At 62.8% G+C, this 22,879-nt stretch overlaps 1 protein-coding gene and 1 pseudogene across 5 annotated transcripts in view; one reads left to right on the top strand and one right to left on the bottom strand.

Annotated features, from left to right (window-relative positions):
• Window positions 1–22,879, top strand: part of GNA12 (G protein subunit alpha 12) — a 42,302-nt gene that overhangs the window by 13,813 nt on the left and 5,610 nt on the right. For 4 of the 5 annotated variants that reach the window (XM_036312560.1, XM_036312561.1, XM_036312558.1 and 1 more), the window contains exon 2: window positions 12,505–12,720. The exons of the other annotated variant lie outside the window; for it this stretch is intronic. In XM_036312560.1, coding sequence (XP_036168453.1) covers window positions 12,505–12,720 — 216 coding nt within the window. The remainder of the gene's footprint in view (window positions 1–12,504; window positions 12,721–22,879) is intronic. 5 annotated transcript variants of the gene reach the window in all.
• Window positions 6,573–6,669, bottom strand: LOC118659427 (annotated as a pseudogene).

Genomic DNA, 22,879 nt, shown 5'->3' with positions numbered 1-22,879 from the left:
TTTGGGAGGAGGAGTGAGCACGAGGGACTCAGCCTCTTGGTCTGTCCCGGGAGCCGCCTGCCCCCAGGGAGCGTGCCTGCTTGTGTCCAGGTGCCCTGAGCTGGGGTGCCCGCCAGTGTCTGTCCAGCTGGGCCAGTGAGCCTCGAACACACCCTCTCCCCTCTGCAGCTAGTGTTGTAAGCTCAGTCTGGGGGTGGATGTACGTGTGTGTGTGTGTGTGTGTGTGTGTGTGTGTGTGTGTGTGGTGTGTGTGTGGTAAATACTCACGTGGGAATAGAAAACCTCCCAGAAGCATTCAGGGGCGGAGCAACAGTGCACAGAGGTTGAACCGTGTGAAATTCTCATATGTGACCCTCTTGACCCACAAAAACACAGTTTCTTATGGTCCAACCTCATCTCTCAGAGACAGGTCACTCAGGGTGAAAGAAGAGGGCCCCCAGCTGCCCCGGCCCCCAGCGCACAGCGACGGCTTCGCCTTGCGCTTGCAGGTTAGAGCCCCGTGCACGGGATTCTCTCGTGAGACTTTGTCCGGCCGGAGTTGTGACACAGGCCTGGTTCATCTCCTCAGGCTCGTCTCTTAAAAAATGGGCGTCTCCCCTGTCTGGGTGCTCAGTGGTTAGAGCGTCAGCCCTCAGACTGAAGGGTCTCAGGTTCAATTCCAGTCAAGGGCGTGAACCTCGGCTGCAGGCTGATCCCCGCCTCGTCAGGGTGTGTGTGGGAGGCAGCCCATCAATGTCTCTCTCACATTGATGTTTCGCGCTCTCTCTCTCTCCCCCTCCCTCCCACTCTCTAAAAACCCATGTAAAAAAATATCCTTGAGTGAGGAATAACAAATTAAAAAATAATAGTCACAAATGGGAGTCTTGCTTGGGTGGTCACAGGTTCCCGGGCATCTATAGTTTTCCCTGACCTGGGGCGCCAGAAGTGGACTTGGGAACTGAACTCAGTGTGGTCATTCTCCCACGTGAGCAGAACCACACGGAAACCCCGTGGAACACGGTGCCGCGCGGGGAGAAACACACGCCCTCACGCAGTGCGGGACGGCCGCGGCCCGGGGCGACTGGAGGTGTCTGTGGACCCGCCCCCGGGAGAGCAGGACACCCCGCGCCCGTCTGAGGAGCAGGGCGGGTGTGTCACGTCTAAATGCGTCTCCTTCGCGGCTGCGTGGCGATCGTGCCGTGACGGTGTGAGTGCCTGGGAGTGGATTTCGTGATCAGCGATTACGAAAGCCCCTCTCCCTACGTGCACGCCTCTGACGTCACGGGGTGCGTTCACTGGGAATTGTAGGCGCTTGAGCTTAATTTGTGGTTTGAATCTTGCTTCGGGGTTTTTGTGATCCTGAGTATTTTTAGGGTGCGTAAATATTTGCTGAGGAGGCCACCGCGTCTTCAGCGTGCTCTTTCATTGGGGACTGGCCTGTTTCTGAATTCTCGGTAACTTCAAGGAAGAGCCCACGTGCCCAAGCCCCCTCTCCTGTGCCCGCTGCAGCGGCCACTCCCCCGGGGGCGGGGGGGGCTCTCGTCTCACTCGTGTTTTTATTTTTACTTATATTTTTAAAATGCATTTTTATTGATTTCAGAGAGGAAGGGAGAGGGAGAGAGGTAAAAACATCACTAATGAGAGAATCATGGATCCGCTGCTTCCTGCACGCCCCCTACTGGGGATCGAGCCCACAACCCGGGCCTGTGCCCTTGACCATGACCTTCTGGTTCTTAGATCTATACTCAGCCACTGAGCCACGCCGGCTGGGCTCTCACTTGTGTTTTTACATTTTTATTTTATTTTTTAAAGGATCTTTTTTAGATAGTGCTTTATTTGGGAATGGCTGCAGCATTCTGTTACTTTTTTTTTTCTTTATTGATTAAGGTATTACATATGTGTCCTTTTTCCCTCATGGCCCCCACCCCCTCGCTTGTGTTTTTAAATGGCATCCTTAAAAATAAATGAGTGGGGAAAAGGAAAATGTTTCAGTGTGTTTTGAAGTAGATGAGAAGACTTAAATCTTGAATTAAGTCTTCTAAAAAAGAACTTTGCCCCATGTTTTAATAGTTAATTAGCAATATATTGTAATAAATATACATAGTCATTTTTCTTGCATATTGCTTTTGTAAAATTATACTCAGGTGGTTGTTTCTTTAATTATGGCTTTTATTCCCAAATTGTTTTGATATTGAGCCTGCGCTTTAACGTATTTTATGTAAATGACGTGACCCAAGAGGACGTCACTTACACTCGGCCACAGACACCCGGCGAGCAGGAGCCTGCGTGGTGCTGGCATGAGCCGGCGGCTCCCGGCACAGACCTCCCCCTCCAACGGCAGCCAGGACACCGGTGCCGATCGGTGATTCCGGGGCGTGTGGCACTCGAGCCGGTCAAATACAAGAGGAAAGACATTAGGTGTAGCCCCCACAGCCAACGCGAGAGAGGATCCAGCATGTCACCCGAGAGGTGACTGGGATGAGAGCCGGTCTCAGGAGGGGCTGGATACCAAGTGTGAACGGGTGTGAACGCTTTCCCGGGGCACCGAGGAGAGAACGCCAGGAACAGGCGCGAATTGAGTATCAAACATACATCAGTGGTGCCCGGCTGGTGTGGCTCAGTGGTTGTCAACCCATGACTCCCGGTCAGGGCACATGCCCGGCTCCATCCCCAGTAGGGGCATGCAGAAGGCAGCTAGCCGATGATGTTCCTCTCTCTTCCTCTCCCTCCCTCTCAAAAGTCAATGAAAACATTTTTTAAAAGCGTAAGTAAATGTGGGGGCAGGACAGTGACCGTCGGCAAGCGGAGTGAGCAGCGAGGCCACGGCTCCGTTCTGAGCGCGTGGTTCACCCTGGAGGAGACCTGCAGGCGCCCGTCCCTCTCGGGCGTCATGGCCTGTCCTCTCCGTCGGAACCGCTGCCTGCCCGTCCCAGCTGTGAGCAGAGCGCCCGCTCGGTGTCTACAGAAGCTTTCGAAAGCTCTGTCTCCTCGGGTCATGCGCGTCCAGCCGACCGGAACGCAGGCCCCTGTGAGCTGCGGCCCTGTGAGCTGCGGGCCCTGTGAGCTGTGCCCCTGTGAGCTGTGCCCCTGTGAGCTGTGCCCCTGTGAGCTGCGGCCCTGTGAGCTGTGCCCTGTGAGCTGTGCCCCTGTGAGCTGCGCCCTGTGAGCTGGCCCTGTGAGCTGTGCCCCTGTGAGCTGCGGCCCTGTGAGCTGCGGGCCCTGTGAGCTGTGCCCCTGTGAGCTGTGCCCCTGTGAGCTGTGCCCCTGTGAGCTGCGGGCCCTGTGAGCTGTGCCCCTGTGAGCTGTGCCCCTGTGAGCTGCAGGCCCCTGTGAGCTGCGGGCCCTGTGAGCTGTGCCCCTGTGAGCTGTGCCCCTGTGAGCTGCGGGCCCTGTGAGCTGTGCCCCTGTGAGCTGCGGGCCCTGTGAGCTGCAGGCCCTGTGAGCTGTGCCCCTGTGAGCTGTGCCCCTGTGAGCTGCGGCCCTGTGAGCTGCGGGCCCTGTGAGCTGTGCCCCTGTGAGCTGCGGGCCCTGTGAGCTGTGCCCCTGTGAGCTGTGCCCCTGTGAGCTGCGGCCCTGTGAGCTGTGCCCCTGTGAGCTGTGCCCCTGTGAGCTGCGGGCCCTGTGAGCTGTGCCCCTGTGAGCTGCGGGCCCTGTGAGCTGTGCCCCTGTGAGCTGCGGGCCCGGTGAGCTGCGCCCCTGTGAGCTGCGGGCCCTGTGAGCTGTGCCCCTGTGAGCTGCGGGCCCCTGTGAGCTGTGCCCCTGTGAGCTGTGCCCCTGTGAGCTGTGCCCCTGTGAGCTGCGGGCCCTGTGAGCTGTGCCCCTGTGAGCTGCGGGCCCGCCGTGATGCCGCGGGCCCGCCGTGATGCCTCTGTGCCCCTTCGCCGGCGCTGGTGGCAGGTGGTCCCCGTTCTGTGGGGAACGCGGGCCTCCCAGCACAGTGTGTGCTTCTCAGCGGCAGAGGTTTCCTGTGAGCTGACCGAGACCAAAGGAGCAGGGCCACCTCCCTGGGCTCTCCTGTCTTCTCTGTCGTGCCCCCCTTCCTGCTCCCTCCCAGCACTCCCCCCACCTCAGCTCGGGGCCGTGTCCTCAGCGTACACTCTGTCCTCAGCGAGACTTCCTGAGATAAGCAGCCTTTTTATAGCAGCAGCTCCTCTCGCCTCTGCGTCCCCGTCCCCGGGGAACTGCGTCGCACATGACGGGGGGGAGGCCGCCGGGCCAGGCGCTGGCCCTTCCAGCAAAACGGCCGTGCATGGGGCGTGGTTGCCGCGATGCAGGAGGAGCCGTCACTGGCGCGGGTGACGTCTCAGGGCCGCAGTGGAGGCTGGCGCTGTGCTCCTGGAAGATGGCTGCTTCTCACCTCTGCCCCACCTGGGGTCCAGGGAGTGCGCGGGCGGGGCGCACAGTGGGGCCCTGGGTAGGGGCACAGACCCTGGGCGGGGGGAGGGGTTTGTTGGCCGTCTTCGCAGGTCACTGTCTTTCATCTTCCCTGGGGCTGGAGAAGGGACTCCTGAGATCTGAGATTGGAGGTGAGGCCGTGCCCGGCCATGGCTCCCCAAGCCACAGGGCACTGCGGTGCTGCACAGACGGGAGCGGCGTTGAGGTCGGCCAGTGCCGTCCGGTGACACCTGGCTGTGAGACCCAAAAACTGCCAAAGGATAGCGTCACGGAGCAGCGCCAGGAGCAGGGGAGACGCGCAGGTTCCAGTGAGACGCGTGCCCACAGGCTGGGAGCGGAGTGAGTGCGGCTGACATCCGTGAGCCGGTGTGGGCAGGGCTTAGTGTTGGAGATCTTGGTTCCGGCACCACATTTGACTCGGTCCCAGCCCTGAATGTCAGCCCTGGTCTCGTGCCCGTGAGCCTCAGGCCGGGTCTGGTCCCGGCACGCGGTGGGCATCCAGCATTGGTTGGATGTGTGAATAAATACGTTCAGAGGAAAATGTCTGGAAGAACAAATTATAACGTTAACGATCTCCTAAACCAAGCATTTTCATGGTTTAAGAACACGCAGGTCAGGTCTCCGCGGGAAGATGGTTGACCTGGTGCCGCCGCTGGCACTGGGCAGGGGAGAGACGCTCACCGGGCATTGGTCCGGCCTCTCACTGTCGCTGAGGGAGGCTCGGGGACTCGGGTGGCTGGAGGGCGGCCGGGCCACCGAGGGCGGAGGAGCCACAGGCCCAGCTTCCTGGCGCAGTCGCTCGCTCGCTTGCCGCGGAAGCCTCTGTGCTTCGTCCTGGTCACGGGGCACGCGGCCTGATTCTGCCCCGTCCACCCGCCACCCACACTGGCGCGCAGACTCCCGAGGGCACTGGGGGTGGCTCGTGCCACGACCTTTCTGCTGGGCAGCACCGAGGCCTGCTCTGCGGGTGGCGGGCTCACTTGATTCCCAGCCCGTCTGTAGGACGCCTGGGACCGAGAATCTTCTCGAAGCTCCGTGAGCCTGCAGAAGGCGGAGCATCCGGCAGCAGAGCACTGACAGCCTTTCACTTAGAGGACGTTGTTGTGTTGTTTTGTTCTGTTTGGATCCTCACCCGAGGGTATTTTTCATTGATTTTTAGAGAGAGTGGGAGAGGGAGAGGCAGAGAGAAACATCGACGTGAGAGACACGTCAATTGGTTGCCTCCTGCATGTTCCTGACCAGGGCTGGAGCCTGCAACCGAGGTACGTGCCCTTGACCGGAATTGAACCTGGGACCCTGCATCCGGAGGCTGATGCTCTATCCATTGAGCCACACGGGCCAGGGCTGGAGAAGGTTTCTGGAGAAGGTGGTTCCCGGGGAGCGTTGTCTGCGCCAGGATGGGGCTGTGCAGTCAGCAGCTGTTTGGTGGAAGTTACCGCAGTGCTCCTGCCGTAGCACGCGTCTGAGCAGTAAAGCCAGTGTGTCCCCCATCGGACCTGGCAACACCCTCCGCCCTGCACACGCGTGACCCGAGAGCTGCGGGTGAGCCAGGTCAGCCCTGCCGGGGGGACCGAGCCTGCCTGTCTGGAGTGAAGCTGCCGCCCAGCCCCGGGAGCACGTCCCCCAGACCCAGCCCAGGTGCTGGGGTGTGGGCGTCCTTGGTCCGTTCCTTCCCAAGTCTAATCTGCTGCTGGAGGTGAGGTCCCCTCCCGCGGCTGTGCCGGACGGCGTCCTCCTGATTCTTTGCCTGCGAGGCTGCCCGCCCTGCAGGGACCTGGGGCCCTGCTTCCCCATGTTCTTGTTACCTGGTGCCACCTGCCGGCACCTGCCGTCTGGGACCAGCGTTTCATGGTGATTCCTGTGACCATCATGACCCGGATCCTGAGCTACGGGAACGGCGTGGTGTGTTCCCCGCGTCCCTGAACAGGGAGGTGGCCGATTCGGGAGCTCTCCTCCATCTGGGCGGCCCTTTTGTCAGAGCTTCTCCCCACAAGGTGTGAGCGGGGCTGTGGGCGCAGTCGCTTTCGTCACACGGGGCTGCCCGCGTGGGGCAGGTGCTCTGTGTGAACTTGGCCCGTCGCTTTGTCACTTTAATTTACTCACCACAGTGGGCTGAGCTGTTTCTGTGGTTGAGCTTTTCCTGTAAACAGGCTTTTCTCTTACCTTTGTACGTGAAAAGGAGAGAGTTTTGTGTGTTTTTAAATATGGAACGCATCACGGATTTGCATGTCATCCCTGCGCAGGGGCCATGCTGATATGGTTCCAGCTTTAGTAGACGTGCTGCGAAGCGAGCGCACAGGGGTGTTAAAAGGGATTTCCTAACCCAGTACAGTGCAGTTGATTTCAAATAAAGCACAGACCAGCGTTAACTCTCAGCCTCACTAACGATCCCGTGTGGCCAGGTTACCGGCGAGGAGCCATGGACATGACAGTGGTGGCGGCATCGTCCTGTGGCTCTGCCTTGGCGCCAGGCAGGTCTGACTGTCACGGTCCCACCTCTGCCGTCAGGAATCCTCGCCGCAACCTGAGAGGCAGGAAGGAAGGGTGGTCCCTGGGCCGCCCACGGGGGACCCGAGACCCAGGCATCCTCGTCACCAAGTAGATCACGCACCGTGCAGGCCTGGGGCTGTGGAGAGAACAAGCGCGACCCAGAGCCGCCTCGCAGCCTCCCTTCCCTCGCAGCCTCCCTTCCCTCGCAGCCTCCCTTCCCTCGCAGCCTCCCTTCCCGGCGGGGGGAGCAGAGGCCTCGTCAGGCCCGGCGCTGAGCGAGAGCGGAGGCCGGGAGCCGGCAGCGGGGGCTGCGATGTGGGGTCAGTGGCCACGCAGGGCCTCGCTGAGGCTGACCTTCACGTAGTGGCTGTGGACGGAGGGAGGGGGTCATGTGGATCCTGGGCAGCGGGTTTCAGGCACCAGGAGCCAGCAGGGCCAGGCCCAGGCAGATGCAGGGAGGTCCTGGCCCAGAGCAGGCAGGAGATAAGGAGGGCATGGGGTCAGGGGCAGCAGGCTGGGCACGGGGTCAGGGGCAGCAGGCTGGGCGCGGGGTCAGGGGCAGCAGGCTGGGCGCGGGGTCAGGGGCAGCAGGCTGGGCGCAGGGTCAGGGGCAGCAGGCTGGACGCGGGGTCAGGGGCAGCAGGCTGGGCTCGGGGTCAGGGGCAGCAGGCTGGGCACGGGGTCAGGGGCAGCAGGCTGGGCACAGGGTCAGGGGCAGCAGGCTGGGCGCGGGGTCAGGGGCAGCAGGCTGGGCGCGGGGTCAGGGGCAGCAGGCTGGGTGCGGGGGCGGGGGCAGCAGGCTGGGCGCGGGGGCGGGGGCAGCAGGCTGGACGCGGGGGCGGGGGCAGCAGGCTGGACATGGGGGCAGAGGCAACGGCTGGGCGCAGCGAGCCTCTGTGGGGACCGGAGCTCCTACCCTCATGAGAGGGAGTCAGGTGGGGTTTGCAGAGGAATGTGATGGTGGCTGGTTTGAGAATGACCGAAGGGGGCAAGAGCAGACGTGAGGAGACCAGCGAGAAGGTTGCAGGAATCCAGGTGGGACGTGATGGTGGCCGACCAGAGCCTGAGCCACGCGGAATGTTAATGTCACACAGAGAGATTTCCATCAGGAGCGAGACCCAGGACATTCTCAGATCTCAGACGTTATCTCTAGGTAGAGACATTTTTGAGAACAGAAAGCAGGCTGACAATGTCGGCGGGGGTGGGGCCAGGAGAGAAGGGGAAGGGAGTGAGCAGTGCAGGCGGGTAGGTACAGAGCAGTCACACGACATGGTGCGGCACCGGCTTCGTCGGGAACATCGTGAAGACCGTGCGGGGCCTGAGCGGCAGGCCTCTGTGCCGTCCACCGGAACCTGACGGAGGGAGACTGCGTGACTGTCACCGAAGGAACGAGACGGGCGTTCTAAGATGTTAACGAAAGTTATTTCCAGATAGTGATAGTTCGCTTCTCTGTGGAGTTGTTTCCTCTATTTTCTACAGTAAAAAATGACATTTTTGTAATCGGAAAGAAACAAACTTCATTTTAAGAAATGTTCCCGTACAGCAACGCGGTCCAGCAGAAACGTAAGGTGAACCTCACACACACGGTGTCCACAGTCAGCCCGGCTGGTGTGGCTCAGTGGCTGAGCGTTAACCCAGGAACCAAGAGGTTATTGGTTCGATCCCCAGTAGGGAGTGTGCAGGAGGCAGCCGATTGATGTTTGTGTCTCATTGATGTTTCTTTCTATCTCTCTATCCCTCTCCCTTCTTCTCTCTCTCTCAAATCAATTAAAAAAACACATTTTAAATTGCCCACATTGAGAGAGGTAAAAGAAATAAGTAAAATGATGTATTTTAATAATGCAAAATATCCAAAATATTATAGTTTTGTTATAACACAGTCAGTATTAAAAATTTTAAAGTATTTCCATTTATTTTTCATGCGAAGTCTTTGAATGCAGTGAGTGTTATAACACATCTCAGTTCGGACTGGCCGCGTCCCGCTGCCCACAGCCCGGTGGCGGGGGTCTCGACCACGCTGCTGTGACAGGTGTGTGAGTGAAGGCGTTTCCTGTTTGTGAAGTCGGGTCTGAACTCATCGCATCTCCTCTGAGTTCGCCAGGCGCTCAGCATGTCCCTGCTTCTAGGTCTAGTTAACTTTTTAACAAGCATTCTAGAGAGAACCAGAAATGCCGGGTCCGCCCAGGTCAGTGCAGATCTGCTTCTGAAGTCCGTGCCACCCTCCTGCCCCTGCCCGTCTCCCCGACACACCCGTCGAGGTGCAGGAAGAATATGGGTTAAAACAAGCACTCGCATTGGCCTCCCTGATCCTGAGCTGCGTGCGTCTTCTCTGTGAAGTGGGCACAGCACTGCCCCCCACGTGTCCCGAGGGGGCGTGAGCCCGTGGCTGCTGGGCTCTGGGCAGGCCTGTTCCGAGCGGGCGCAGCTGTGGGCGGTGCCGTGTGGCTGGAGCATCTCAAACAGCCTTTGGGGGCCCTGCATCTGCCCACTGGACGCCGTGGTCAGAACCGAAAGGCCTGTGGGAGACGGCGTGTCCGTGACCTCCGAGCCTTTGTTTCCCGTGACGTGCCCAGGCCCACTCCTGAGGGGTGAAGCGGCCGTTCCCAGGAAGGGGCTCCGCTCCGCTGCTGGGCGCCTGGGAAGCTGGCCGAGCAGGTGGGCGGCTCCCAGAGGAGGGACTGGTGAGGAGCAGCCGGCCCATCAGAACGAGGCGCTGTTCCCGAGAGGAATGGGGGGCGGGGGCTGCACGAGGAGGCCAGCAGCCCTGCCATCGAGCTCTGGGGACCCTTTGCCCGCAGGCTGCTCTCCTTTATCGCGTTTCATGCAGCCTCTACATTGGAAGGTGCCTCCCGCGGGTTCAGACACTGAAGAGGCGCCGCCGCCTTGCTGGCTCCCGGCTCCCAGGACCGTCCTGTTTACACCCCTGGCGCACGTCTCCATCTGGGCGGTGGCCAGAGGCCCGCAACCAGCCTCGGGTCTCAAGCAAAACCCGCTCTCCAAGCGCAGGCGCTGCTGTCGGCGGTGAACACACCGCAGACCCTTCCTGGTTTCCCTTCAGGCTCTAGGAAAGGCGTCAGGCGCCCGCACGCCTCATGTCCGCCGCACGCCACATGTCCGCCGCACGCCACATGTCCGCCGCACGCCTCATGTCCGCCGCACGCCACATGTCCGCCGCACGCCACATGTCCGCCGCACGCCACATGTCCGCCGCACGCCACATGTCCGCACATGTCCGCCGCACGCCACATGTCCGCCGCACGCCTCATGTCCGCCGCACGCCACATGTCCGCCGCACGCCACATGTCCGCCGCACGCCACATGTCCGCCGCACGCCTCATGTCCGCCGCACGCCACATGTCCGCCGCACGCCACATGTCCGCCGCACGCCACATGTCCGCCGCACGCCACATGTCCGCCGCACGCCACATGTCCGCCGCACGCCTCATGTCCGCCGCACGCCACATGTCCGCCGCACGCCACATGTCCGCCGCACGCCACATGTCCGCCGCACGCCACATGTCCGCCGCACGCCACATGTCCGCCGCACGCCTCATGTCCGCCGCACGCCACATGTCCGCCGCACGCCACATGTCCGCCGCACGCCTCATGTCCGCCGCACGCCACATGTCCGCCGCACGCCACATGTCCGCCGCACGCCTCATGTCCGCCGCACGCCTCATGTCCGCCGCACGCCACATGTCCGCCGCACGCCACATGTCCGCCGCACGCCACATGTCCGCCGCACGCCTCATGTCCGCCGCACGCCACATGTCCGCCGCAACGCTTTCCGAGGGAGCCTAGTGAGGAACGGCTGGTCTGAGAAGGTGGTTTGATTAGGAGTGAAAATCACAAAACGTGTTTGGGGATGAGATAGCAGGGTTTGCCGTTTTTGGTGTTCGTCCGGTAAAACCAAAAAACCCCCCACATCTACATCCCCAGCAGACAGGGAATCAGTTCTTTGGAGTTTAAATCCTGGATTTACAGATTGTCTTAGAAATGTGTTCTCTGAGCAGGTCAGTGTTACATGGCAGCAAGGCGAGGTCAGCCGCTTAGGCTGCACTGGGTGTGTTTGGGCGACTGGGTGCCACGCAGTTATGGGAACCACACTCAGCACTAATACTGCCCTCGCCTCGGAGCTGGTGGCAGGGCCTCGGTCGGTGTCTCCGCCTTCATCTCTGTCCTGTGAGTGTGTGGCTGGGGGAACTCGGGGCTTTCATGTGGGAAATGGGTCTTCTGCTGGAAGATGTCGGGGCAGGTGTCTTTCTGTCGTGCCTGCTGTGGTCTCCGCACATGGTGGCGCTCTATGCAGTGATGGCGACGGTAGGACTGTCCGCTCCGCACGCGGCCAGTGCGTGAGACACCCCAGGGGCCAGGCTCTCGCTGACCCGGGAGTGCGGGCGCAGTGTGAGCAGACGCCCGCAGGAAACACCGGGGCAGTGTGGATGCTCGGGCTCCGCGCAGATAATCTAAAAGGACAAAGGGGAGATGTCTTTTCCTTGATGCCTCCCCCTCCAGATGAGACTGAGAAAGGAAGGGCATTCAGGGTGGGGCAGCGTGCAGAAGGGCCCCGCCTTCCGCGTCGCTGTGGCTCCCACCTTCATCCCCGACGTGAACCGAGCGGCCCTGGGAGTAGCGGTTCCGGGTCACGTGTGACTGAGGCTGGGCGCGCTGGGAGGCTAACCCTCTGCGTGTGGAGGCGCCTCGTGGTCTGGCCGCGTGCTGTGAGCTGTGGGGCAGGGCGTCGCGTGGCAGGGCAGGGGGCGGGGCGCCGAGGTCCTGAGCAGCTGCCCTTCTCCGAGGGCCCAAGGTGGAGCGCCCTGCCCGCTGCGTGCACCTGGCTGTGCAGGCGTGGCCACAGCAGGCATCCCTCTCGGTTCTGGGCAGGGGGGTCTGTTGAGATGTCGTCAGAGAAAGCGGGGAGATGAAAGGCCCCAGGGGTGTGGGCAGAGGAAGGAGAGCTGAGCACCTCTCTGTTCTGTTGGCTCTCGACGGGCCTGACGCGCTGCTTCGGTGAGGGTCCCAGCCCGCCCTCCCTCTGGTGCGTGGGGAGGGCACGTCGCCTGGCAGAGGAGCGCCCCCCCGCCCCCCTCCCCTCCGCACTGAGCAGCCGGGCAGGCCCGCAGCCTGGGAGAGGCTCGGTCCCCACCCCCATCCACCCAGCAGTTCGGGCGGGCCACACGGAGGCGTCACTGCCCCTTCTGCCCGTGGAGGAGGGGAGCTTTGTCGGGAAACCGCCAGCTACACACCGGGAGCTGGACGGTGGGAACGGGGTGTGGTACGGCGTCTCGTCCGCTGAGGCGGGTTCGGTGGGTCTGGGTTTGGTGGTGCTGGAGTGGTTCCCCCACTGCCGCCTCCTGCCGTGGCCCGTTCAGTGCTGGCTGTGCTCGGGGTGGCCAGGTCTCCCCCCAGGCGTGTGCTCCCAGGACCTCCCCGGTGAGGGCAGCAAAGGGCACGCTGCCGCCTGGTGCGTAACCGCATGGCGCAGTCGTGTCCCAGGAGTACGCATCCGCGCCTGACCCGACAGCCGAGGGCCGTGAGGGTGGCACGGCGGACAGCGGGGTGTCCTGCTGTCGCAGTCGCTGCCGGCAGCTCCGCGTGGTCCGGCCTCTGCAGCTCACTCACCCTTTCCTCTGCCCCCAGGGCTCCAAGGTCCTCGTGGACGCGCGGGACAAGCTGGGCATCCCGTGGCAGCACTCGGAGAACGAGAAGCACGGCATGTTCCTCATGGCCTTCGAGAACAAGGCGGGGCTGCCCGTGGAGCCCGCCACCTTCCAGCTCTACGTGCCCGCCCTGAGCGCCCTCTGGGGGGACTCGGGCATCCGGGAGGCCTTCCGCCGCAGGAGCGAGTTCCAGCTGGTGAGTGAGCCGGCCGCGGGGGTTCCCCGCAGGTGGTGACCTCGGGGCGATGCCCTTGGACTCTGCACAGGCACAGGCAGGCGGAGGCCACTTTCACCCTACAGCTCACCCCGCACACGGCAGGTGGCCGCACAGCTCACAGCTCACCCCGCACACGGCAGGCGGCCGCACAGCTCACCCCGCACACGGCAGGCGGCACACAGCTCACCCCGCATATGGCAGGTGGCGCACAGCTCACCCCGCACACGGCAGGCGGCACACAGCTCACCCCGCACACGGCAGGCGGCACACAGCTCACCCCGCACACGGCAGGCAGCACACAGCTCACCCCCGCACACGGCAGGCGGCCGCGCTGTCTTGGTGTCGGGGGAGCAGATGACTTTGGTTCAGCCAGGTCTGTAGGCAGGGAGGGCCCCGAAGGGTGAGAGACGGTAACTCGGAGCTCGGGGTTCAGGTCTGGGGGGGAGGGGGTGATGCCCCTGGGACGTGCCCCGCGGACAGTGTAGGGCCTGGAGCTCCCGGGATGCGCTGCTGGGATCCACCACTGGGCAGCTCACCTGCTCCCTGCGGCGGGTTCTATTCAGCTTCTTCCCCTTCACTTTAAGCCTGAGCCTTTCGAGACGCCTGTCCTCCTCGTCACTTAAAGTCATGGAGGTATGAACCTGAGCAGGAAATGTGGGTGCTGCGGAGAGGCAGGCCGGCGCACAGAGGCCACGCACCCATGGCACGCTCTCACACGCAGCGGCCTCCCCCTCAGACCAGCTTAGCTCCTGGAGGGACCGGGGGCGCGGCACTGACCAGGCCCAGCGTGGAGGTGGTGGGAGCGTTTTGCGCTGGGGACTGTGTCTCCTGCTCCTCGGGCTCCCCTGGACTTGTCACCTGGGGTCTGGCTTCCCCTGTGGTTGCCGTGGTAGCGGCAACACAAGGCCGCACAGCGCACAGCAGCAGGAGCAAGAGGGCACCGCAGGGCAGCCAGTGTGGCAGGGCTCACTGTGACAGCACGGGTGGGGAGGCCTGGGAACCCTCCGTCCCTGTGCCACCCAGAGCGGTGTGCAGCCGCGGGGGGTGTGGCAGGGCGCACTGGGCCGCGCACACCATGCCAGGCGATTGGAATTATGAGAGCGAGCCACGGAAGTGGTGAAGCACCAGCTGACAGATCCGATCTGCAGCGTTTCCAGAGATGACCGCAGGGTGCACTGAGGGAGGCGCGGGCCGGACGCTGAGAGCTTGGACGCGGGCAGAAGTGGTTTGGAGACTGGACCTCATGTTTCATGCTCCATATTTGCACAGCTCTTTGCTTGTTGTCTAGGGCAGCGGTCGCCAACCTTCCGGACCTTGCGGACCACCGGTTGGCGACCGCTTGTCTAGGGCAGTGGTCGGCAAACTGCAGCTCTTTGGTCCCTTGAGTGTGGCTCTTCCACAAAATACCACGTGTGGGCGCGCACGTACAGTGCGATTGAAACTTCGTGGCCCATGCGCAGAAGTCGGTTTTCGGCCTGGACGAGTCTATTTTGAAGAAGTGGTTCTAACTATGGGTTTTAACTAAGACTTAAAACTTTAAGTAAAGTTTGCGCTGTAAAGAAGGAATGACACGGAGCCCACCACTGGGCTAGGGCATCGTCATCCTCATTAATGGGCCGGTGAGCAGCTGGGAGACACAGGTGCCGAGCTGACTGGGTGGTGGAGCGGTGCCTGCTCTCCATCCTGCTCTCCAGGCCCACCGCTCCAGGAGCAACACGGCCCTGTGGGTCGGAGCTGGACAGTGACCCTGGAGCTCGCCTGGTAGGCCCTCACCTGCCCTCCCGTTGCCGGTGGCGCCAGGGCTGTTGCTCAGGTGCGGGGAGACGAGGCCCCGGTGCGCCTCCGCCGCTGGCTTCACACCACTCGGGTGTTCACGGGCCCGTTTTCCATCCTCCAGCTTCACGTCCAGGTGGCGGCCTGCGCTTTCTTGAGGCTTCATCCTGGGGCTTTGCAGCCGGAGCCGCCACGGAGAGGACGTTTCTGTTGAGAGCACAGTGTGTCTCCATTTCTCCAAGTCCAGCGATGCTGCCCTTAGTGATGTTCCCTGCTGTGCTCACAGGAATCGAGGCTGTGACATTCCCAGAGTGTAGGGAAGGCGGCTGTGCGGGCTGCGTTGTCGGCGTGGAGAGGTGCCCATCATGGGCGGTGGCTGCTGCCTCCTTAGGACCCGAGGGGTGGGCAGCCCCAGGATGGGCCTGCGGATGGCTGAGCGGTGTGCTAACTGCAGAAGGGGCCTGGGGTGGGTGGCCACGCCCCTAACGCGATGCCATCCCCGTGCCTTCGGGGCGTCGGAGCACTTGGCCACTGCCTGCGCCTCCCGGGCCTGAGCCTCCTCCCACCCTCGCCCCGTGCACGTGGGCTTTGTCGGGGCTGCACCCCGCGTGCGCTCGGCGTGGCGAGCCTCCTGGGGCGGCTCCGGCGGGGGAGTGCCCACATGCCCCTTGGCATTCCTGAGGCACCTGCCGCGCTGCGTGCAGCTCCAGTGCCTCAGGACACAGCCCTGCTCTCCCAGCAGCCGGGCGCGGGTTAGCCTCGCTGCCTGGGAAGCGCGTCTGTGCTTTTGCTGCTATTGTTTTCATCGGGTTTCCAAAAACTCTCCCCAAACTTTCGAGACACTGGGGGCTGGGCTAGATGCCCTTCGTGCGGGTCCCAGTGCTTCTAGGAAGGAGGCCCCTCTGCGGCCTGTCTCCTTCGGCTGCTGGGAAGTGGCGGGTAGCTGGTTGCCTAGGGGTAAGACCGGAAGTAGCAGCCAGCCTGGCGAAGGACAGCTGTGTCCTGGGCTGTGGGGGACGTAGGAGTTTTCTGCGGTCCTGAGGGCCGTTACCAGTCCAGCTGCCTCCTCGCCCGGAGTCTCAGCCAGGCCGCCTGGCTTCAGCGGGAACCCTCTTTTCTCCATGAGGACTGCTTCTTCGGTTGCCACCGTCCACAGTGTGGACTAGAGGAGACAGGCGGACGCCCGGGCAGGGCGGTGAGGGCAGTGCCTTCATCGATGTTTCATGGGTGCAGTCGGGAACTTTCCAGACTCCTACTTGGAAAGAGCAGGGCTGCTGCTGGCGGCAGGTGGGACGTGTGCTGGGGGAGAGGTGCCGTGAGGCGGTCACAGAGGGTTGCATGTGACCCAAAGCCTGGGACCGTTTCCCGTGTGAGAAGCTCAGAGCCCACCAGCCCGGGCGACAGGGTGGGTGACCTCCCAGGGCCCGGGGCCTGGCTCCTGCCACAGGCGGTGCGGAGTGCACCCCAGACAGGAGGTGCGGGGAAGAGTCATCCCTTCCTTCTAGGGCGACGGCCTGGTGGCCTGGAGCACCCGCCGGCAGGCCTGGCACAGCTCATCGCCGGAGCCAGGTCACGTGGCCACCCTCCTGGAGGCTGCTGAACGTGCTGCAGTGCTGCCCAGGGTGATGGGGTCCTGAGGGGAGCCCCTGGGAGCACACGGGGTTTTGTGAGTCTCACTCTCTGTTGAGTAAGGAGATACTTACAGACACTCAATGAAGTATCACGTATGCTAATGGAGACACCTCGCAACTGTGCTCCCGGCGTGTGTGTCTTTAATTTTATGGAATTCATTCATTCAGCACATATTTGTGGAGCAGACACCACGTGTCAGACGCTCTTACAAGTCCTGGGAAAGAGCAGCAAGCAAACACAAACAAGTCTGCACCCGGCGGAGCTGTCTGCCAGGGAGACTGTAAATACGTGAATGGAAGGGGGTGCGGTATGCGCGTGTGCACGTCCCTGAGCGCGTGGATCCTGTGAGGAGATGAGAGCAGCGAGTGGGAGGGCTGTGGGCAGGGCAGCCGGCTGGCAGGTGAGTGGCCGCAGAGGATCGTAGCAGCCTCTTGGTGCTCCCATGCTGGGGTCCAACCCCAGCAGGTCCAGGGGTTCCCAAAGGTGTAGACGGAGTTGGCGACGAAGGAATGGCATGGAGACAGCATTCAGTTGATCAGCAGCCTAGCCAGGATCTCTAGCCAGGATCTCCAGCCAAGTTCTGTTCAGGATCTCCAGCGAAGTTCTGGTTAGGATCTCCAGCCAGGTTCTGTGTCCATGTTCTCTTGCTAGGTTCTCCAGCCAGGTTCTGTCCAGGTTCTCCAGCCAGGTTCAGTCACCAGGTTCTAGTCAGGTTCTCTTGCCAATTTCTGTAGTCAGGTTCAGTCTCTAGGTTCTTCAGCAAGGTTCTCTCGCTAGGTTCTGTCTCTAGGTTCTGTCTCCAGTTTCTGTCCAGGATCTTTGCCATGTTCTCTCACTAGGTTCTGTCTCTAGGTTCTGTCTTCAGTTTCTGTCCAGGATCTTTTGCCATGTTCTCTCCAGCGAAGTTCTTCTGTCTCTAGGTTCTATGTAGGTTCTGTGTCTAGGTTCTGTTGTCTTGTTACATCTGTATTTATACCAGTTGATTCAATCCTATCAATCTCTATTCCAAAGGTTAGGGCGTTTCTTATCTCCATTCCAGGGAGTAAAGATTATGTAGCTTAAGCATGATTGTTCGTAGTTAAAGTGATTAATTACCCGCCTGGCACTTAGTTAAGGGGTTTTATTCCCTCCCTAACTTCAGGGGAAAATCCCTACCTGGGGAAACAACCTTTGAGAGGTGACCTTGGTTAAAACACATAGTGCCAAGAAGGTGAGCAAACTTATTAAGAACAGTATGCCATATATGCCAGGTCCCTTGAAACAGCAAGCATGGACCAGCTCCCGGCACTCCCACGTCGTCTCCCCTTCGCGCATGGTCCTGGGGCTGAGTGCGGCCACCCAGCCAGGCCACGTCTCCTGCTCTGGTTGGGTGGGTGCAGCCATGGGACTGCCCTGGAAGTCTCACTCTTCGTGACTGGACACGTGGCCAGCCTCCCTCCTGCCACAGGCTGACGGTGCTGAGAGCCTGGGGGGTCAGCGCAAAGCCACAGGGGAAGCCACATACAGCGTGTGGCCGAGGTGCCTGCCTTTAGCCCCAGGTGGCTTCCCGAGTGGCCTCTGAGGAAGCCCTGGGCGGGGGGGCGGGGGGCAGAGCAGGCTGTTTCGGCGTCTGGGGGAGAGGGAGGGAGGCGGGAGTGTTCTTGCCTGGAGAGTAGCGAGCTTCAGACACACATTTGGAAACATCCAGCAGAAGTCTCCGTTGAGACGGCGGGAAATGTGGTGCTTTGAGAAGCATTTATTGACACCTTTCAAACGTCCTCTTTGTCCGGGTGGCTTACGTTTCCGTGGCTCTGCTCCAGGACACACCCTGTGTGGCTCTCGGGCGGCTCCCCGGGCAGCCGGCTGGGTTCTGAGCCCTCGCGGGCGCCCACCAGCAGCGCCTCGGGAGACACTGTGCCCACAGGGCCCCCGGCCCGCGTCCCCTCTGCCAGCTCCACTCCTGAGGGGAAAGCTGCCGGGAGTGCTTCACGCCCGTCCCGCTGCGGAGAAGGGAGCGGGCGGCATCCGTCTGGTGACGGAGGTTGGACGGAGGTTGGATGGCCAGTGGCTTGGCCAGTCGGTCTCAGTCATCTCGCAGGCTCGGCCCGCCTGGAGCTGCGTCCCGCGCGGGTCTGGGCGCGGAGGGCCTGGCTCGCCTGCGTGGCTCTGGGGCGTTGGAGGCCGGTGGACGCCTGTGGTCACTCCGGTGAAGCAGAGCGTGCGTGAGGCCCCCGAGGTCCTGGCGCGTCCGGGGTGACGGCAGCGCGGCAGCCGGGCCTGTGCTGCTGTCCTGGGAGCCGCGGCCCACGGCAGCGCGGCATCTAGACCGGAGTCGGCTCTGTGTGCGTGAGTGCGGGCTCCTCCCACCCGAGGACCGCACGGGCAGCGGGACGCGGGGCGTGCCCGGAGGCGGCCGTGACTCAGACGCTGGCCAGGCCAGAGGTAGGCATCCCTGTGGGCGGCCGCTTCAGAAGCCAACAAACCCCCCGGGGCGGCCAACAGCAGGCCGCTCTCGGGTTCCTTCCCGCTCCCCGGCTCCTCCTGGGCGTGGGGCACGAGCTTCTCCAGGGCCTCGCCTGGCACGGGTGCCCCCCCCCGCCCCCCTGCCTGGAGCAGGTGTCTGCCCTGAGCCCCTCCCTCCACAGCAGAGCCCGTCAGCGATGTGGGAGGAGGGGCGGGGGCCTCGGGCCGCCTGCGTCCCTCCCTCCACGAAGCTCAGGTCGGCGGTGGCGGCGGAGCCCTGAGCACAAGCGCCCTTTATGAGCAGCGTCTGGGCCGGTCTCCCCTGCTCCCGCCGCAGCGCTCCATGACTCAGGCCCTGGCAGAGGGAAGAGCTCGGAGCGCTCCTGCCCTTTGTGCCTCGAGGGGGGGAGGATGGGGTAATGCGGAGCGGCCAGCGGGGAGCACCCTGACCTCGGCCTGGCTCTCCCCGGCGAGGGGGCGGGTTAGGCTCCCCTGGCAGCCAGGCCACCTCGGGATGGATTGCCGTCCTGGTGCCGACCCCTGGCGTGTGGCCTTTGCGGGTCCGTCCACGGGGGGAGGGGTGTCGCACGGCTCTCTTGGCCTCAGGCTGGTCACCTCCCAAGCCGGGGACGCGGGAGTGACGCACGAGATTTGGGTAAACGTGATAATGCGTGCCAGGCGCGTGGCACAACCTGGTGGGACCTCCACGGAGAGGCTGCTGCTGGCGTGTGGTCTGTGCTGACTGCCCGCGATCTTTTGGGAACCCGGCGGGGGCGTGTCCAGCTGGCACTGCGAGGCCCCGTGGTGCCTCCTGCACGGACCGTGTCCAGCCGGCTCCCCAACCCTCCCCCCCCAAGATCGCTGGCTTCATACTGCTCCACGCGGCTCGGCTGGTGGTGGGGTGGCGGCCGCCGTGGGGAGGAGGGGGAGCGTGGCGTGTGGTGTTGTGGGTGGCTGGGCAGCTGGACGCGGCCGCTGTCTCCACCGTCCTGTCCCGTGGGCATGACAGATGGGACGGCGAGCGGGGCGGGGAGCGGAATGGAAGTGTCTGCAGAGCGAGGGCCCCAGCCTGTCTGCTGGCGGGAGGCAGTGTTTTAGTCGCTGTCGCTCACCGAGCTCGTGCTGACACCTTATTCCGTAGCCTGTGGGCAACTGTTCACGAAGCGGCTGTCAGCAAGCCCAGGCCCGCGGAGCAGGGACCCAGGCGTGCGTGAAGTGGACGCGTGCGTGGGGGCTGGAGCGTGGAGAAGCGAGGATCCGGGACAGGCCCAGGGCCGCGGGGTGCTCTGTCACCCCTTCCTGTCCCCGGGCAGCACTCAGCGAAACGCCCCCTTTCCTGCGTGGGCCTCGGGTCCCGCCCCCTCGTCGGCTTCCTTAGGACCCGCACCCACCCCAGCCCTAACCGTGACCTCAGGACCTGTGGGCAGGAGGGGCCCTTGGACAGCCCCTCTGTCCCTGTCCCAGCCTGCGGGCAGCTCTGGGCAGGAGACGGTGAGGGCCTGCGCAGGGAGCCGCGGGCTGGGCTGGGACCGCGTGACCCGCTGCAGATGCCCTCGGGGAAGGCTCCCACGCTGAGCCCGGGGCGGAGGAGACAGGCGGGTGGGTGAGGCTGGGCTTTGTGACTTCATGTCAATTGTGTGGTTTTGGACCCAGAATAACCAGCTGTCCCAGCAGGAGTCACGGCTGTGCTGGGACCAGGCCGCCTTGGCCGGGGCGAGGAAGGCTCCCATCTGCAGTGCCCCCCAAAAAGCTGTTGTGCGGAGGCACCCTGTGCCCCCGGGCTGACAGCCCTGCAAGCAAGCTGGGCGGCCGTTGGCCCCTGGCGGAGGCCTGGGCCGTCCTGGAGGGGGTGGGGCGGCGGCAGCTAAACTTGCTCCCAGAGATGCTGCTGGAGAAGGAAGTGGCCGGGTTGGAGGGAGGGGTGGGAGGACTTAAAGGGACAGTGTCCTGCGGGTGCTTGATGGACCTGCGGGCGGTGGCGTGGCGTCCCCGGCGTAGCCGCGGTCACGGGCGTGGGTTGGAATGAAGAGCACGCTGCCCCGGAGGGAGGCGCCAGCGCGCACCTGGAGACGGCTCCCGGCTCTGTGCGCCCGGCTGTGCCTGGGGAAGGCGTGGGGCTGGCGTGGCGCGTCCTGTGGCCGGGCATCGTCCGGGCGCGAGGGGAGATGCACCAAACGGGTCATCGGGACCACACGGGGCAGCGCTACTCAGTGCCAGCCCGAGTGATGGGGGAAGCGGGGGCCCCGGCTAACCCGCCGTGGCCGTCTTCTCAGTCACATCCCACACCCATTCCCCGGGCAGAGCGGGGACGGGAGAGAACAGCCAAGGGCCAGGGTCCGCGGCCACACGTCACGGCCCCTGGCTCGCGGGCTTCCCTCTGGACCAGCGGCCGCCAGCCTCGGGCCTCATGGACGCCAGCGGCCCGTGGGTGGCGACCGACGCTCTGGACTCAGCGCCTCCCCGGAAGCCCAGGGGTCTCTGTTTGGTTAATGCCTTTTTAGGGTTGAGTGTGGATGGCGTTGCCGTGTGTCCGGGGTCTAAGATGAAGCCTCTGCTGCTTCCTGGTGGCAGGAGGGTGGAGGGGCCAGGGGCGCCCGTCACCGGCTTTGAGAAGCGTGGCCGGCAGCTGGGAGTTCGCAGGATCCGCGCACCTTCCAGAAACCCGCCGAGGGGCACGGCTCAGGGCCTGCACTGCCTTTCTCTCTCTCTCTCCCTCTCTCTCTCCCTCTCTCTCTCTCGCTCTCTCTCCCTCTCTCTCTCTCCCTCTCTCTCTCACTCTCGCTCTTGCTCTTTTGAAAACCAGATACAGACATTTGTCTCAGCCTGTGAGACCGCAGAAGGTCTGAGACCGTCAGCAGTTGAAGGCGCCGAGCCAATCCCGCTGCCCGCACATGGCCGCAGCGCCCGCCCTCTCGCTGCCGCCCCCTGACAGCCACCCCCGCCCCCTGACAGCCACCCCCGCCCCCTGACAGCCACCCCCCCCCCTGACAGCCACCCCCGCTGGCCTGGGCTCGCTGCGAGGTTCCCTTCCTGGCTGGTTCCCGCCTGGTGGCCCCGCACGGCGCTGAGGAGCCATGCACCTGGCTGCATGGCAGGTTCCTGGCCCAGCGCCTCGGTCCTGTCGTCGGTGAAGCCGGTGCCCGTGGCCCTGCCTGAGTCCCCTGAGGGTTAACCAGTGGGTGTGGGGGCGGCGCTGGGAGCCGAGTCCTACACATGGGTGAGAGGCTGCAGAGTCGCCCCGACGCGTCTCGACGTCACTGCTGCGTTTGGAGCGTCTCCGTGAGGGTCTCAGGGTGCTGGTTCCACGGCACACCCCACCCCACGTCCTGTCGGCTCACGCCCCACCGTGTCCGTGCCCTGCGCCCAGTGCAGGGGGGTCTGCGCACTCTGGCCGGGGTGCTGGAGGTCTGGGGCAGGTCCTCAGCACGAGACGCGATGAGACAGCTCTCCGCCCCTCCTTCCCTCAAGGGTGCGCGTCGCAGAGGCCCGTGTGTGTGATGTCATCCCGCAGTGGCTGGCTGCAGACGTGCTCCCGTAGCCTCGTGTTTTCTGATTCTCTCAGTTTTGACCCTGATCGGTGGATCCCGGGCGTGGGGGGGCTGCTCTGTGGGAATGAGTGACGCGCAGGGGCCGTCCGCGCGGAGCCTGCCAGCCAGCTTCCGGTCCACCCGTGTTGGAGTCGGCCGTGACGAGCGCCCAGGCCAGAGGCCCAGTGGAGAAGACAGATGGCATCCACCCCCTGGAACCTGACCTGGGCGGAGAGTTCTTCGATGTGACACCAAAAGCACAGTCAGTGAGAAAGTCATTTCTGAAAAGAGTCCGTGCTGGTATCATTGAAATTCAGAACTTCCGTTCAGCTCGCTCAGCGTTTTCCCCGTGAGGACGAGACCAGAACAGTGAGGTTTCCACCTCTAAGCGCGCGTCCTGAGCACGGCTTTCTCCACATTCACTGTGTTTGGAATTTGTGAGCTTCTTGAAATCTGTAAACTTATATCTTTTACCAGATTAGGAAAGTGTTGGGCTTTTTTTACAAAAAGCGTCCTTCCTGCCCGGCTCTCCCTCTCCTATTGGGTTCCAGTTAAGGTGTAAGACCCTCTGCTGTTGCCCCACGGACACCACAGCTGCTGTCTGCTTTGTGGATCTTTTCATTTCCAAGCTCATGAATTCTTTCTGTGTCATCTCCAGTCTGTTAAGTCCGTCCACTAATTTTTTTCTTTTAGAATCTGTACATTTAACGTCTACAATTTCTACTTGGCGCTCTTTGTATTTCCTGTGTACCTGCTAAGATTTT

The sequence above is a fragment of the Myotis myotis genome, unplaced genomic scaffold (genome assembly GCF_014108235.1).
Source record: "Myotis myotis isolate mMyoMyo1 unplaced genomic scaffold, mMyoMyo1.p scaffold_m19_p_6, whole genome shotgun sequence".
NCBI classification, from domain to species: domain Eukaryota; kingdom Metazoa; phylum Chordata; class Mammalia; order Chiroptera; family Vespertilionidae; genus Myotis; species Myotis myotis.
Note: the sequence above shows the minus strand (reverse complement) of the source record. Positions and strands in the feature narration are given on the sequence as shown.